Source organism: Eubalaena glacialis, chromosome 4, assembly GCF_028564815.1.
Source record: "Eubalaena glacialis isolate mEubGla1 chromosome 4, mEubGla1.1.hap2.+ XY, whole genome shotgun sequence".
Taxonomy (NCBI): Eukaryota; Metazoa; Chordata; class Mammalia; order Artiodactyla; family Balaenidae; genus Eubalaena; species Eubalaena glacialis.
In genome coordinates this window covers 158,159,552-158,176,623 of record NC_083719.1, presented here as the reverse complement: position 1 = coordinate 158,176,623, position 17,072 = coordinate 158,159,552, and the positions used below count along the sequence as shown (strand labels likewise).

Below are 17,072 nucleotides of genomic sequence, written 5' to 3'. Positions count from 1 at the left end.
TAATGCCACTGAACCGTACACTTAAAAATGGCTAAAATGGTAAATTTTATGTAACGTGTATTTTACCATACCACCACCAACAAAAAAAATACCTGGTACATGCCAAGTACCACCTGGAAAGTCTTTTATGTATCCTTGGGCGTTTGCAACCTCATTTTGGATTATAGAACATATGGGATTTTTAGATAATAAAAACTGAAATCCCATTCCTAGCTCCAGAATCCTTAAATGATTCTTACCTGCTTTAATGTCACTCAAGGCAAAAAGGCCAACACGGGTATCTCCATTCACAGACCACTTCTGTGTTTCACAGTTGGGCTGGCAGCAATGATTCATGAATCGAGCATAGTTTCCTTTGGGACCAGCATCAATAATACGATCCTAGAATTCCAAGAGATGCTGTTCAGCAGACCTCTACTATTATTGATTAAAATTAGAGTAATAATAAATAAGCTGGAGTTTCTATTTGTAAAGTTTGATTCTTCCAGAGGGGTGGTCTCAGAGTGTAGTCCCTTGACCAGCACTAGTATCACCAACTCGGAATCCGTTAGAAATGCAAGTTCTTGGGTTGCACTCCAGATATACTAAAGCAGAAACTCTGAGGCCCAGCAATCTGTGTTAAGCCCACTAGGTGATTATGATACATGCTAAAGTTTGAGGACCACCGTCCTAGAAGCAGTAGCTTGTTCCATTCTCTTAATTAGGTAGTCCTGAACCCTGGCTACACATCAGAAATCACCTAAGATTTTAATAATGACATCAAGACCCCATCCTGAATGAAGATCAGAGTATCTTGAGGTGAGAATCTCACAATCCATAAAAGTACAACTCGGTAAATACAAAGTTTCACACCAAGAAAGGTCTATTATAAAAGTTAAAGGGGGGTGGGGGAGAGGAACCTAACAGAACGTAATACTCAGGTACAAAGAGGAATCTCAGTATACACAGAAACGAAACACATTAGGATGCTGGAATTAGAAATAAATCCCATAAACAACAAGGTCCTACTGTATAGCACAGGGAACTATATTCAATATCTGGTGATAAATCATAATGCAAAAGAATATGAAAAAGAATATATATATGTATAACTGAACCACTTTGCTGTACAGCAGAAATACATACAACATTGTAAACGAAATATACTTCTATAAAATATTAAAAAATAAAAAATAAATTTAAAATAAATAAAATAAAACATGTTGGAAACACACACATACAAAAAAAGAAATCCCAAATATAATTCTAGACACCAGTGAAATGTAACTCATCAGAAATTCCAAATGCACTATTTAAATACGAACAAATCAGTGTCTCAATCTGTAAAATAAAAAGTAAAAGAATTATTATTTATTTTTCTGGCTTCAAGTTTTAATCTTATAGGAAAAACACTAAAAGACATAATCCCCAACTTACGTTGGACACTGAAAAATAATGCTAAAAGCAGCTGTATTGCCTTTTGCCATGGATGTACAGCTAGAAATGAGCAACCTTACCTAACTCCAGGACCCTGATCAAGCAATCCCTATGAACATGGGGGAAAGACACTGTTTTGGACAGTGTATGACATGCCTATAAACACTATAGCTGGGACAACACTAATTCACAATCTTACAACAGTGGAAATAACACTTTTCATTACTTACTTTGTCTAAAGTGAGCATATAGAAATTAGTTATATCGTGTTCTTGGGCATAACGGATTCGAGCTCTGCACTCTTCTTCATCTATTAGCTCACCCACATATTCATTGACAAATTCACCCTGGAACAAGAAATAGCTCTTGACTTAAGTGGCAAAAAGCATAACTGTGTTCACAGGTATACCTTATTTTAAAAAATTAATGAAAACAACAGATTCTCCAAAGCAATTCATGCACATTTAACTAGTCACTTTAACAAAGGTTTATTCAAGAAACCACATAATATAAATATGATGCTTCAATTATTTGAAAATATGAACCATCTCCCCACTCCTACCACAGCCAACAGCAGAAAACTTGGGATACACCTTAAGATCAACCAAAATGAAAGTAAGTAAACTAAAGCTCCACTATAATGGTGATATGGATAGTCGATCCCTTTACCTGTCCAAGAACCTAAAAGTCAATTTCGCTAAACTATCCTCTTTTTCCTTGCAGCATGCCCTGCCTACTGCCCTTCGACATTTCACATCACTGTCCTCCTGACTCACTATACAATAGTCATACTGGCTTTCTCTCATGCTGTCCCCTCTACCTGAAGTGCCTGAACACTCAACCAGCCTAAGCCAACAATTAACTTATCTTTCAAGTCTCAATTTAAAATATTCTCAGGGACTTCCCTGGTGGTGCAGTGGTTAAGACTCCACACTCCCAATGCAGGGGGCCCGGGTTTGATCCCTGGTCAGGGAACTAGATCCCACATGCATGCCGCAACTAAGAGTTCGCATGCCGCAACTAAGAGTTCACATGCCACAACTAAGGAGCCCACGTGACACAACTAAGGAGCCCTTGAGCTGCAACTAAGGAGTCTGCCTGCTGCAACTAAGACCCAGCGCAACAACAACAACAACAAAATTAAAATTCTCAGAGACAAGCTAGTTTCAGGCCCTTTGCCACATGCCTCCAGAACCCTTTGTGTTTCCACATTGGGTGATTACTTTTTCAATGTCTCTCCGCATCTAGAATGTAAACTGTATGAAAGCATGGACCATGTCTCTCTTACTGAGCACTGCATCACACAGCAACATGCCTGACACACAGACGATATATAATAGTTACTTAGCAAATGACTAAAATAGACCAACCCATATTCACTTCCTTTCCTAGACACAAACTTCAATAAAATTCTTCAGAAGATATAACCAGAGTAAGGTTTATTCTATTAAAATGTCAAATATAATTTATTCTACTCAAAGACTGTACAATACCATCTATTTATTAGAAACCTGCAGGTCCTTCCAAGTTTCAAGTTGAAGATGTTACTGCATTTTCATTAGAGAAGACCTAATCCTCTTCTCCTTCATGTTGCATGAACCCAAACCTATTTTTCTCTCAGTAAAAATAGATTTTATTTTATTAGTTGGTGATTAACACCTCTGTATCATGCTCTCACTATTCTCTCTCTTAACTACAGGTTCCAGGATTTCCACAAATGAGCAGACAAGGCCACAGTATCTCTATGAATTTCCCTCATTTGTTTCATCCTCATACATAGTGAACATGATCAATACCTGAACTTTAGAAATAAAGGAGACCATCTATTCTCAAGCCTCTAATTTCTGGAAGGACTGGCAAGACATAATAATAAGGTTAATCCTCACACTATATTATTTTTCTCCATGATCCATTTTCTCATATTCATCAAGAACAATTACTCATATTAAGCAACTGCAAAGAAGAAAAAAAATCTGAAAATTAAGAATAGGTTTCTTCACCTTTTTGATATCTGTTTTTGTCCGGAGACCCCAGCCCCTCTGTAATGTGCGAAAAATTTCAACCTCTGGATACTGGCGCTTAGTAAAGCACTGGTTTTGGCAGCGCCCTCCAGCAGGACATACTGTGGGGTGACACTCATAGAGCAGCATGCGGTTGATGCACTCGGAGTCTATCCCACAGGGGTTCTCATCAGTAGCTTTACAGTTGCAACGGGGAATTTCAGACAAGTCTGCAGTGAAGATCTGTACCCTGCCAATAGGACGGTTCACCTGGAGAAGAAACACATACTATAGTATAGCAGGCAAGTCAACACAAGACAATTTAGGACCTATGAAAGGCAGATTTCTTTCCTTTAAAGTCACATGCCACATTTTACATGATTTTGACTTATCAAGATTCAGCAGGATTATTCACAATAGCTAAAATGTGGCAACAACACAAGTGTCCACCGACAAATGAATAAGCAAAATGTGGCAAAAATAATGGAATCTCATTCAGCCTAAAAAGGGAGGAAATTTTGACACACGATATACAACATGGATGAACCCGGAGGACATAATGTTAAATGAAATAAGCCAGTCAAAACAGACAAATACTGATTCTACTTAGATACAAAGAGACAGAAAGTAGAATAATAGTTGCCAGGGGCTGAGAGGAGGGGAAAATGGGAAGCTACTGTTTATTGGGGTATAGATTTCAGTTTTACAAAATGTAAAGAGTTCTAGAGATGGATGGTGGCAACGGTTGCAAAACGTTATGAACGCATTTAATACCACTGAACTGTATACTTAAATATGGTAAGATCAAAAATTTTATGTTATCTGTATTTTACCACAATTAAAAAACTGGAGGAAATAAAGATTTAGGCAATTTGACATAAAAATAAAGTCTCACTTGATACACAAAATGTAAATACCACAAATTTTAAAAATTCATTTCTAAAAAAAAATCATAATTTCAAGGCTGGTAAGCCAAGTTAATTGTAAAATGAGTTTCTGCTATTGCCACATGGTGGCGCCACTTTAGCTGCTACATTAAAAAATAAAAAATCACCATTCTCAACCAGTAAATATTTAACATGAAAAGGTCTCTGAGCAATTGGAGTCCTATTTGTGAAGATGTATTTTAATATTGACTATCATAACTTGAAATCTTTTTAATAGACTACAGCAATGTCACCCAGGCATTCATTTTTAGTGGTGCTAGTACTGAAAACCACCTTGAAAATCCAGTGTGGTAAAACATAGAGGCCAAACAATTTCTGTGATTCTGAAGCCATTAGAATTTTCACAAATACTAACAACAATGTGGAGGAAAAAAAAATAGATGTTCCACAACAGAGATGGATTTGTGCACTATAAGAATGGTCTCCCCTACTTGGGGAGGGAGGGAGAGGGGGAGAGAGAGAGGGAGAGAGGGAGGGGGTGGGGGAGAGAGAGGGAGGGAGGGAGGGAGGGAGAGAGGGAGAAGGAAGGAGGGAGGGAGGGAGGGAGAGAGAGAGAGGGGGCGAGAGAGACAGAGAGAGGGGGAGGGAGGGAGGCAGGGAGAGAGTGTGGTGGGGGGGCTGGGGAGTGGGAGTTCGGGGTTAGCAGATGCAAACTATTATATATAGAGTGGATAGTAACAAGGTCCTACTGTATATAGCACAGGGAACTGTATTCAATATCCTGCGATAAACCATAATTAAAAGGAATATATATATGTGTATAACTGACTCATTTTGCTGTACAGCAGAAATTAACACAACATTGTAAATCAACTATACTTCAATAAAATAAAATAAAAATGAGTCTCCCCTACGTGATATTATTTCAGTGGGAACAGTCAAACCACGAGTCTTCAAAAACCCATCCTATACATAAAATTTGACTCCTCAGGAATTGCATGATTTTGACAAGTCACTTTTACTTGCAAGACTGTTGTGGGGAATAATCTGTTTGTAGAAGTATACTGCCCTCAAACGTTCTCCAGAACAACTTAAAATGATGTAAGTCTCACTGCCAGATCTCTTCCCAGCTTCTTTAAAATACTGATAAACAGTATAAACTTGTTAATGGAGGAACACCCTCACCATATGCAACTGGAAGTCACAAACCTACTGAGTAAGGCAAATTCTAAGGCATAGACAAGGGCTGAGCTCAATCACCTGAGACTACAGGTCCTACATAAGGCATCTGAATATTCACCTCTGATTCAAGGTGAATATCTTTACCTGACTGACACACCCCCAACCAAAAAAAGTTTCATCCTACTCCTTTTCTCTCTATAAAGGTATGTTTCAATCATTCCTCCTTGACATATGATCTAACCTGTTATTAACTCCAAATAAGTTTCTTGCCTAACACAACATAAAGCAAAAACAAAACCCCACACATGGTTAAGTAAGAACAACACAGATATGTAATTGTAGTATTTACACTTGCTCTAGATCAGGGATTGACAAACTTTTTCTGTAAAGGGCCAGACAGTAAATATTTTATGTTTTGCAAGCCATAGATCTCTGGTGCATGTTGCTCAACTCTGCCACTATAGCTCGAAAGCAGCAATAGACAATATGTAAATGAACAAGCATAGCTGTGTGTCAATAAAACTTTAATTACGGACACTAATATTTGAATTTTATAAAATCTTCATGTGTCAGGAAATAGTCTGTAAAAAACAAATTTTCCCAACCATACATAGTAGGCCAGATTTGGCCCATGGACCATAGTTTGCCAACCCCTATTCTAAATCTTTTTCCTGGAAATACATTTTTGTTTTAAAGGTGGAGGAAAGAAGTTGGTGTCTAAATTCTGTGATTAGATCATGTATGGGACGTTAGTTGGTTTCTCAATATACAGGTTCAATACGGTTGACGTGCTACTCTGAAGTGCCTAACTTCTGCTACGTGTGACCTCTACGACTGTGGAAACAGAAATTACTTTCCCTTTTTCTGAAGATGAACTACACCTCAGTGTTATGTCTCCATGCACAGTAACTCCATTTAACTCTCAGTTCTACCATCGGGGTCCATTTAGACCCAATTTTAGGTTTTGTTTTGTTTTTTTCCCAACAGTTTTAACTACTTGTAAGGACTGATATTTTATATTTTATGACACTTTCTCAGAGGTCTTTCAAAAATCAAGAAGAAACTTTACTTATTAAAAAACTCATTCTATATTGCAACTACTAAGCAGGTCCATTAGACCTTTATAAATCTAATCTTTATTATGGAGTTTTAGTGTTCTTACTTTTCCTATATCTCATAATTCTTTACTATTTCATCATCACTCTTTGTTACTCATCAATGATTGCCAACTATGCTAAAAAAGACAAAAATAGTAAGTGGAATGACACAATCATAAAAACATGATGCAACGATGAAACAGTCACAGTTTAGTTTCTGCACTGCATTACCCAAAGTACTACATCATCTTTCCAGAAAGTATACAAGACTGGAGATAACATCTTTCAGTCTACTTTTAGTAGGGTTGCTAGATTTAGCAAGTAAAAATCCAGGATACCCAACTGAATTTGAATTTCAGATAAAAAACAAATCGTTTTTTAGTTTAAGTATGTCCCATGGAATACTTGGGACATACTTAAACACACTAGACTCTAAAAATTGATCTCTAAGTGAAAATCTCAGACTTCAGAAACTCAAAAAAAAAAAAGAAAAAAAAAATCAATAAGTACACGAATAATGCTTCTCTAATGACAAAAAATATATATATATATGGTCTTCCCATCCAGGAATGACATCATCACAAATATCTTGCAACAAGAACTTGGGCGATCTCATTTTGTTAATAGAGCTTATAGTATTCTTTCATGTGGTCTGATATTTGAGCACCAAAACTAACTTGATTAAAAGGTTTTTAAAAAAGAGGTTTCAGTAAATACTTACTAAAATTCCTAATAAGTTTGTTCCTCACTATTCCTTTATTTTTACTTCTGTAAAGTATTTATAAAAATGACTTAACAATATAAAAATATAAAGGGTCTACTGGACCCAGATGATAAATGATGATGACTGTTTTACCAGGTACACTAGCATCAGGTACACTTAACATGTATTCTTGTGACCTTGGGAATCCTAGTCATACTGGCCACCTAAAATATCTTTACTATCAGCCATTGCAAGAAGACTTACCATGTGTATTATTCACACTATCTCAGGGCCATTTATCATTTTTTATCAAGGCTCTTTTTTTCCCTTTCAAACCACAAGGTGTTGACTGTGCACAGAATCTATTCCAATCCACTTTATGAAAAGACTTTCGAAAGCAACAGGAACAACACTGTATCAACACACAACTAATTTTATAAAGTGCACACAATGTGCTAGAAATGGTGCTCTGGCACTCTGTTCTTATCTTCTTTCAAGCTCATACCTCTACCTAAAAGCAACTGTGCTTGTGCTTCCAGTTCTCCTCATGAACAGAGTGGGAAGCAGGCAAGCTATTACAGGGTCTCTCCTGAGGTCTTTTCTCACCTTTATATGCTTATAAGGCGGTGGCTTCTTGTCATTCTTTCGATCTTCCTGTAGCTGTCTTAGCTCTTTTTGGGTCTTTAACTCCTCAAACCTTGCTGCAGCTTCCTGAAGAGCTAAGAAAACACACAGCACAGTCACTTAATCTCTGGGTAGTGTTACTTATTTCGCTTTTTCCCCCTTTTAAGTTGGAGAAAATTCATGTTTTAGACAAAAACCTAAGACATATACATGATTTCTATTTTCTAGTAAGTTATAGTCCCCAGAGTGTTCATATATGGCATTAAAATAAAACATAATCCATCATTAAATGGCACTATACAGACTACCAGTGTCAGAGGAAAACTTAAAACAAAAAACAAAAACACAGCTAAATAATTTGAAAAAGCCCACATATAACATCTTCTAACAACAACTAGACTGCATCTGCTCAGCAAAGTCACTGCCTTTAAGCCTTTTTCCTCAGTTCTGAGTTTTCTGCTTCCACAAATAATGTGCCTCCTAGGTGTCCAGGTAACATGCTGTGTTCCTTTGGAAGAAATTAAAATTTGAACTTTTCCTTTCCTTCTTCCCTATTCTCTGGAGCACCTATCCTACTCTCCTCCTAAAGCTCATTCTGTAAATATCAGTTATTAGCCTAATACAAGATAGATCTTTGCAGCTAGTCTGCATTCAAGTCCTGAACTTTCATATGTTTAAAAGATTGTAGTGTCTGAAAAGTCTGAAAAAAATCTTAATCTCATTCTTCTCCACTTAAAACAAAATTTTAATTCATTATTCTTGACTCAGGTTAAAAACTCTTTAAAGAATTCCAAACTTTCCCACTTTCCTCTCTGTAGTTTTCCCCACGCTCTGCCAATTCTTTAAAGAAAATCTCCCCTCTAATCCACACCCCTTTCTCCATTTCCTTGTCACCATCTAGCAGACTTGATGTTGCCTGGAGTTGTTCCCTCCTTCATTCATCCTATTATTCAGCATGTCCTACCTAGTTTATCTACTTAATGTCTATCTAGTACCCATCATCCTCTCGACTCCATGCACTATTCTCTGTGACAGTCTCATTATCTCTGCCTGAAATTACTAAAACAGCCATCTTGCTGACATTCCTGGCTACAACCTCTCACTTTCTATGGTCCTGACATTCTAGTCAGACCGAGATTTCTAAAACTCTGCTCTGATCATGTAACTTAGCCACCTTTTCAGTAAAACAGTCCAGTGTTCCCCCAACCCCGCGCTTAAACCACAGCAAATACTTGGAAGTCACTAATTCATCATGTTCGACTCAATGTGTGCTTTCACATATGCTGTCTTTTTGTTATAACATTTTAAGTTGTTAACTTCCCCACAGTCAGTGTAGGGGTTAAGAGTTTGGATTCTGGAGCCCAACTATACTAGAGTTTGAAACCTTCCTCTATCACTTACTGGCACTGGAACCTTGTGCAACAAATTTAACCTTTTTTTTTTTTTTTTGGCCATGCCACGCAGCTTTCGTGATCTTAGTTTCCTGACTAGGGATTGAACCCGGGCCCCTGGCAGTGAAAGCACGGAGTCCTAACCACTGGACCACCAGGGAATTCCCCAAATTTAATTTTTATGTGCCTCAATTTCCTCATCTATAAGATAAAGATAATGGCATCTAACTTATAGGGTTGCAGCAAAGACTTAAAGCAGAAAACAAACTTTGAACAGGGCCTGACAATCAACAAATGGTAACTGTTATTATAGTTCTTCTTCAAAGTATCACTTAAGAAAGGAGCCATCCATGACTTCCAAACTTTGATCCCCAGCACTGTTTTGCTTCCTCTTGGCCTGCTCCCACAGCATACCATGCACACTTCTGTCACAGCACTCTCAAAGAATGGCATTTTGACTACCGGTATCTGTGTCCAATTCCCCCACAAAACTATGTGTTCCTTGAAGGCAGAGGCATCCAGCCAGCCTAAGGTCAAGGTACAGAAAGAGCAGAATCGCAGAGCTTCAGCAGGCTCAGACTTGCGATATTGCCTACACTCCACCTTCGTCCCCAGCCTTGACGGTGGCCAGCTCTGTGCAAAGATGTTGGTCACTTGGTCCCTGACCATCTGAGACTATAAGACTCAAGACCCAAACTCCTGTAGTATTAGTACTGATAGTGCATATCTGCACAGAAAGCACACTGCCAACAGTTAAGTGAGGACCCCTGAAATAACATGAGGGAAACAAAACCTCTGTTGAACTTATTCCTTATGGACATCATTCTCATTCCCCATTCAGGAAGTTTCACCTGCTTAGAATTTTATTGCACCTCACCAGGAAGTTTAACTTGCTTAAAATCCCCTCTTCACCTCACCATGCAAACAAAATCTTATACTTCAATGTCCAAATATATTCAAATAACAAGAGATACCTGTATTGCCTTTCAAAGGACAGCTAAAGGAAGAAGCTAATTATCATTGATGGGATACCAACTATATGCCCTTCAGGATGATTTTTGTATTATCTCATTGAATTCTCAAAGCAACCCTTACTCATTATATAGGCAGAGAGAACGCTGTCAACCCCTCCTGGCCTCAAATACCCCCTCTCCTTCACTGCTAGGCCAGCTTACAAAAACCTCTTTGATTAGAACATTTATGCGCCTTCACCATCTTATGTTGCTCTATAATTTTGGGTGAATTTTATTTCTTCTCAACAAACTAAACAAACAAACGAACACCTCCTTGGAACAAATGTGGCTCTGCTAGATGTTCTAGCCCTTGCCTAGCAAACTGTAGTGTTTATTCTACAAAACAGTTCCAAAGCTCTGGTACTTACCTGACGAGACGCTGACAAAACAGAATTGGTAAGATAAGGAACTTCCCTTAAGGAAATTCTAGTTAAGTAAAGGTTAGGTTCAAAACTAATGAACTACATGGGTCAACTTCTCTGCAAAATCCTGTAGCCACAGCCACATACTGCCCCAGAGGGCAGAACATAGCTGCTAACGGAGCATATATGAATTCTAAAACATACAATTCTAACAGAGAGCAGATACGTGGGCAACAGAGGTCTGTGTTGGCCTGAGAAACAAAAAGGATAGATAAAGTTACCTTTTTTATATGTACCGTCCACTCCTTTGCCCATCTTATCCTTGCTGCTCACATCCCCCTCCATGTAGGGAAAGACTCGGGCCTGGTGAGTCCACAGATAGTCATTAGACCCAAAGAAGAGCACAGGGAACTCGCCCACATCATGTCTCATCTTGTCAATATTGGAAGGTACAGCTCGAGGATGGCAGATCTCAGCTGGCCACCACCTGGGAAAGGTGAAAAGAAGGAAGGAAACCTCTAGAAGGCTGCAAGGAACAAAAAAGAATCCTACTTTTGGGACAGGAATAAGGAAAAGCAATGTCTCTCTAACCCACATTAATGTCCGACCCAGGGCATTCTTACAATCTAACTGGAGAAGAAACAAGCAGTATGTGCCAAAAGGCTGAAGATGCCCACCCTCACGCACATGCTCAAATATATACACACACACACTCCCTTAGACTGTTGTTCTACTTCAAGGAATCTATAAAAGGAAATAATTAGAGATATGAACAAAACTTTATGACTATAATGTCCATTGAAGTATTATCTGTAAGAATGAAAACCTGGAAAAATTTTAAATGTTCAACAGTAAGGGAATGACAGACGCTATACAATGAAATACAAATTGGCCTTTGAGAAGGAAACTACTACAACAACTTTTAGGAAGACAATTTGGCATTAGCTATTAAAGCTGGAAACCCTGACCCTGCTATTCTATCCTGAGAATGGCCTAGAGAAGCTCTCATGCATGTACACCATGAAATATTGACAAAATATTCATAGTCCAAACGTGAATGTGAGAATGGATAAATAACTACACCACACTGTATGACTATATAAAGGAACACCGTAGAACAGTGAAGTACAAATGAGCTAGAGCACTGCACTAACCATAATAAATCTCAGGAGCGTAACAGTGAATGAAAAAAGCAAGCTGCAGGAAAATACAGCAACAATTCCTTTATATAAAGATCTAAAACATACAGAACAAAACACACATGTGGTAAACCTATATAACCAGGCAAAGAAATAAAAAGCACAAAATGCAGTACAAGGTGCCAGTAAAGTACTGTTTTTTTTACCTGGGAGGTACATACACAAGTGTTTCTTTAAAATCAAGCATGTTATAATATTTTTTGTACATTCCATATCCAATAAAAATAATTTTAAAAAGAAAAAGCAAGAAACAAACCTGGGTACAAACAACGATAAGGCTAATTAATTATGTTGAAGGTGCATGTATTGGTGTGTCTGCAAGTAAATATGCCAAAATGTTAGTGATGCATCTTCCTTGTTTGTGAGATTATGGGTTTGCTTTCATTCATAAAGTTCCTACAGAGGATATATATTATTCCTATAATTGCAAAACATAAAGCAAAGTCTTTTTCTTCTATAATGGATATTCCTATAATTGCAAAACATAAAGCAAAGTTTTTTTCTTCTATAGTGGAAAATTAATGGGGGAGGGGGTGAACCTTGTTTAATCAGACCATTTTTTTAAAAAAGTTAAGCACAAGAAACAGAGGCTGGTAAAAGAACTAAGTGCCAGTCTCCTTCATGCTTACTTACCTGTATCGTCCAACTTTTACCCAGACAATTTCCCTGTAATGTGGCTTTTTGCCTGCCTTACAGTCATTGCAATACCAGTTTCCTTCAGGGATATCAATGTTCAGGCATTCACGATGAAAAGCAGCAGGGCAAGAATCACAGCACAGAAGGCTGCCTCCTGTGGGAATCAAAAAATCTGGCACTAGCATCACAAGGCTGCATATAAGGACCCAGCTGAAACAGCTCTTGCTCAGCTCCTAACCAATTATTTATCTCCCAGCCAAGGGCTTAGTAATTTAATTATTCAGAAAGACTTTTCTGCAAGAGTATTCCCTCTCCAATGTACTTGAACCACACCCCTGGGGGTTTGTCAGATTTTACCCTTATTGACAAAATTAGGTTAGGGCAATGAGGGCAGAAGTAAACCTCTAAAAGTCACATATGTATACACACACACACCCCCCACACACACTTCTTCCTCTTCATTAAGAGACAACACACTATAAAGAGAGTATCAATGATACACAATGCCAGAGTATAAAGAGCACAAGCTTTAACTGATGTCAGACTTGAGCTCTAAGATCATATGACTTTGGGGAATTCACTTTCTTTGCTGAGTTTTAATTTCTTCAGTGGTAAGGTATTTTCTACAATGAACAATAATCACACCTGTTTGAGAACTAAATAAGCAAATAAATTGCGTAGTAGTGTCTGACACGTAAGTAGTCTCCACAAGGCCAGTTCCTTCCCTCTTTTTAAATTACATTTTAATCTTTTTTGTATGGCACTCTCACAACACCTAAGGGCCCTCTGCAGAATAACATTTATAAATGCATAAACATAATACACAAAAGAACGTAGATTATATTAAAATGATCAGAATGTTAGAACGAGAGATTAGAGTTATATATGTTTCCTTGTAATGCACAAATAAGAAGACATAGCAGTAGTAATGATTAGAAACAAGACTTCAAGATATGTACAACAAAATTTACCGGTGACAAAAATCACACGTACTAATGTTCTTTGTAGCCTAAACTTCAGCTAGGTATAAGATCTACCCTCTCCATCCAAGTTTTCGGATACCAGATTAATTACATATATTGCAGTGATGATGAATTTTCACTTCTTAAAAGATTTTTACTCAAAGTGCCTCAATTTACATATCTGAATCTGAAATCCTCATGGTTGCAGATAATAAAGAATTTCAGGTAAAGAGGTTTCACATTTAAGGAATACAATAAATGCCTTATTTATCTTATGCCAGAAATGAGCATGCTTCAAACATGCTAGACTCAAACACGTAATTCCAAGTTTCACCCTGAAGAGATAGTGAGGGATAAAAGTCATAAGCAAGGTATATGCTCGTGTCCATCTTCTTGGTTTCACTGTGCTTCTCTTTCCTCATAAAAACCTACCAAAAACTTAATTTTCTGACACCCCATCCTTAAACGATTTCTACCGTGCCTTTTCTTTTTCTCAATAATTGAGAGCAGGCTCTTAAAACAAGCTTTGCGGTGTTTGTTTTGTTGGGAACAGGGATGTGCTTTTGAGACCCAACTCCTGCTTCAACTAGAGAAGCTCTCCTTTTACCTGTGTTGTACACCTCACATTCAGAGTGAGGTTTCATTTGGGAAGAAGGTCTGTTGCTACAAGTTCCAAGAACTTGTTTATTCAATACATATAGCCTGTACTCTATGCTTTCAAAGTCATATTTTGCTATTCTTGTGCATTTTGTGGATGAGGTAAACAATCTTCGCATGGGACATAGAGTGACACAGAGTCACATAAGTGATTGCCCCAATAATGGGGTACCTTCTACAACATTCCTCTCTATGCTTAGTTATCTGCTGAGTCAAAATTTGATTAATAACAATTTGCCAACTACATGGCCTTGGTAGAAAAATCTTCCTTTTACTAAGCTGACATTCATGACAACTAGAAATATGTCATGTACAATAAGGCATTTGAATTAGGCCTTCAAAGAAGGCATGAAAAGAAATCTGGACAGAAGAATAACCAGTGAAGAACGGTCAGTGGTGGCAAGCACAACAGTTTTGCAGGGAAGGACATAATGGGATGAGCTAAGGAAGAATATGAAGAAAGAAACTGACAGGATTAGTCTGGGTGATGAGTGGGAGGCAGGCAGGAGGGTCTGTCTGGTGGGAGTAAAAGAAACATATAGGAGAAAGACAGGAAGACGAAAGAGGGAAAACCACATGAACCATCATAAGAAACCAAAAGATGAAAAGGTGACATTTGGTAGAAGACAGTAAGAGAAAATAGAGTTTAAACATATTGTTGAATTCTAGGAACCGATTATTTTCGATTTAGCAATTTACCATACTATTACCATAAGACTCTGATAACCACCTTCAGTTTTCTCCTATACATGAACAAACAAATGTCCCGACTCTGATAACCACCTTCAGTTTTCTCCTATACATGAACAAACAAATGTCCCAAGACTCTACTCTTTCCTTGTCTTCTAACAGCAGGATAATCCTAGATAGTGGGATCAACAGTCCTTAGGCTTTTTGGCCTCACGAACACTTTATAGTTTTGAAAAATAAGGAGATTCCCAGAGAACTTTTGTTTTTATGGGCTAAAAATATTGATTAATTCATTTAAAAGTAACAATAAATCTATTATGTTAACATAAATCACATTTTTATGAATAACTATATTTTCCAAAATGAACATTTTTTAATAAGCTCAGTGTTTTACATTTTATTTTATTTTTGTTCTTTCTTTTAAATTGAAGTGTAGTTGATTTAGAGTATTTCAGGGGTACAGCAAAGTGATTCACTTGTACATACACACACACACACATATGTATTCTTTATCAGATTCGTTTCCATTATAGGTTATTACAAAATACTGAATATAGTTCCCTGTGATATACAGTAGGAACTTGTTGTTTATCTATTTCATATATGTGTACCTGTTAATCCAAAATTCCCAATTTATCCCTTCCCTCCCTTTCCCCTTTGGTAACCATAAGATTGTTTTCTATGTCTGTGAGTCTATTTCTGTTTTGTAAATAGGCTCATTTGTATCATTTTTTTAGACTCCCTGTATTAGTGATATCATATGATATTTGTCTTTCTCTGACTGACTGACTTCACTTAGTATGATAATCTATCTCTAGGTCTATCCATGTTGCTGCAAATGGCATTATTCATTCTTTTTTATGGCTGAGTAATATTCCATTGTGTGTGTGTGTGTGTGTGTGTGTGTGTGTGTGCGTACGTGTATGTATATATATATATATATATATACATACACGTACGCACACACACACACACACACACACACACACACACATCTTCCTTCTCCGTTCATCTGTCGATGGACACTTAAGTTGCTTCCGTATCTTGGCTATTGTAAACAGTGCTATGAACACTGGGGTGCATGTATCTTTTTGAATTAGAATTTTCATCTTTTTTGGACATGTGCCCAGGAGTGGGATTGCTGGATCATATGGTAATTTTATTTTTCGTTTTTTTAAGGAACCTCCATACTGTTCTCCATAGTGGCTGCACCAATTTACATTCCTACCAACAGTGTAGGAGGGTTCCCTTTTCTCCACATCCTCTTCAGCACTTGTTATTTGCCGACTTTTTGATGATGGCCATTCTGACCAGTGTCAGAGTGACCATATTTTTTTGCAAATATTTTTACTTAAATCTGTTGTAAAATGTTGCTTGGTTGATGTATATGAAGAAAATCTGGTCTCTCACAGATAAACAGTTGGGAAAAGGAATATTTTAATAACCTGTTCAATAACTACATAATCTTTGATACTATACACTAAAACTTCACAGGGTAAACCTTACTTGCAGTGTCTAATCTGAAACTGTATCAATATACTATTGATATGTTACTAATAGTTACTAATGTAACTATTACATTAAAATTCTTTAATCTGTCTTGCACTTTGAATGGATCTTTTACATATGCATGGTTTTTAACATCATGCATTGTTCATGTGGAAAATATTGGTTTGCTGAGTCTGGTAATCTTCCAAATGTTGATCTATTTCGTTATGTAATACAAAAATGTCACATTTATTAATATCCCCATGATTTCATCAGTAAATACGAGGAAGCAGTTAAGCTCAGGGTGGGTAGATGACAGTTTTCCAAAATTCTAATTTTCACTTAAGAACTCAAATTTTATCATTGGCAACAATTTGCCAGTTGTTTTTCCTTGAACTGACAGGCTCCTTTTTATCCATTTTCAAGAAATGTCTGACAAATATCCAAGTATGAAGAGCCATAGTTTTTTAGTAATTTTTAAAATTATTTTTATTGGAGTATAGTTGATTTACATTTTTAGTAATATTTAAGACTAAAAATGGTGTTCCATGAACAAGGCAGCCAGTTCAGATTGCGTTATTGCATGAGTGCTTTAACTTAAGATAACCACCAGTATGCAACAGAACTGCTTTATGTATACTTCCCATTTTATCACACTGAATATTAAAACAATGTTCACATGACAGTTGAGATTTAATACATTTTACTTACTTTTTAAAATCGAGGACATTGTTATGTGAAACATCCATGTTTTTACTGCAAGTG

General features: G+C 37.2%; 1 protein-coding gene across 4 annotated transcripts in view; it reads right to left on the bottom strand.

The window, feature by feature from the left end:
• NSD1 (nuclear receptor binding SET domain protein 1) overlaps positions 1–17,072 on the bottom strand; it is a 137,759-nt gene that overhangs the window by 13,791 nt on the left and 106,896 nt on the right. For all 4 annotated transcript variants that reach the window (XM_061189980.1, XM_061189981.1, XM_061189978.1 and 1 more), the window contains 6 exons: positions 12,508–12,664; positions 10,957–11,162; positions 7,892–8,004; positions 3,417–3,686; positions 1,647–1,763; positions 240–381 (listed from right to left, as the gene is read on the bottom strand). In XM_061189980.1, the coding sequence (XP_061045963.1) occupies positions 240–381; positions 1,647–1,763; positions 3,417–3,686; positions 7,892–8,004; positions 10,957–11,162; positions 12,508–12,664 (1,005 nt within the window). The remainder of the gene's footprint in view (positions 1–239; positions 382–1,646; positions 1,764–3,416; positions 3,687–7,891; positions 8,005–10,956; positions 11,163–12,507; positions 12,665–17,072) is intronic.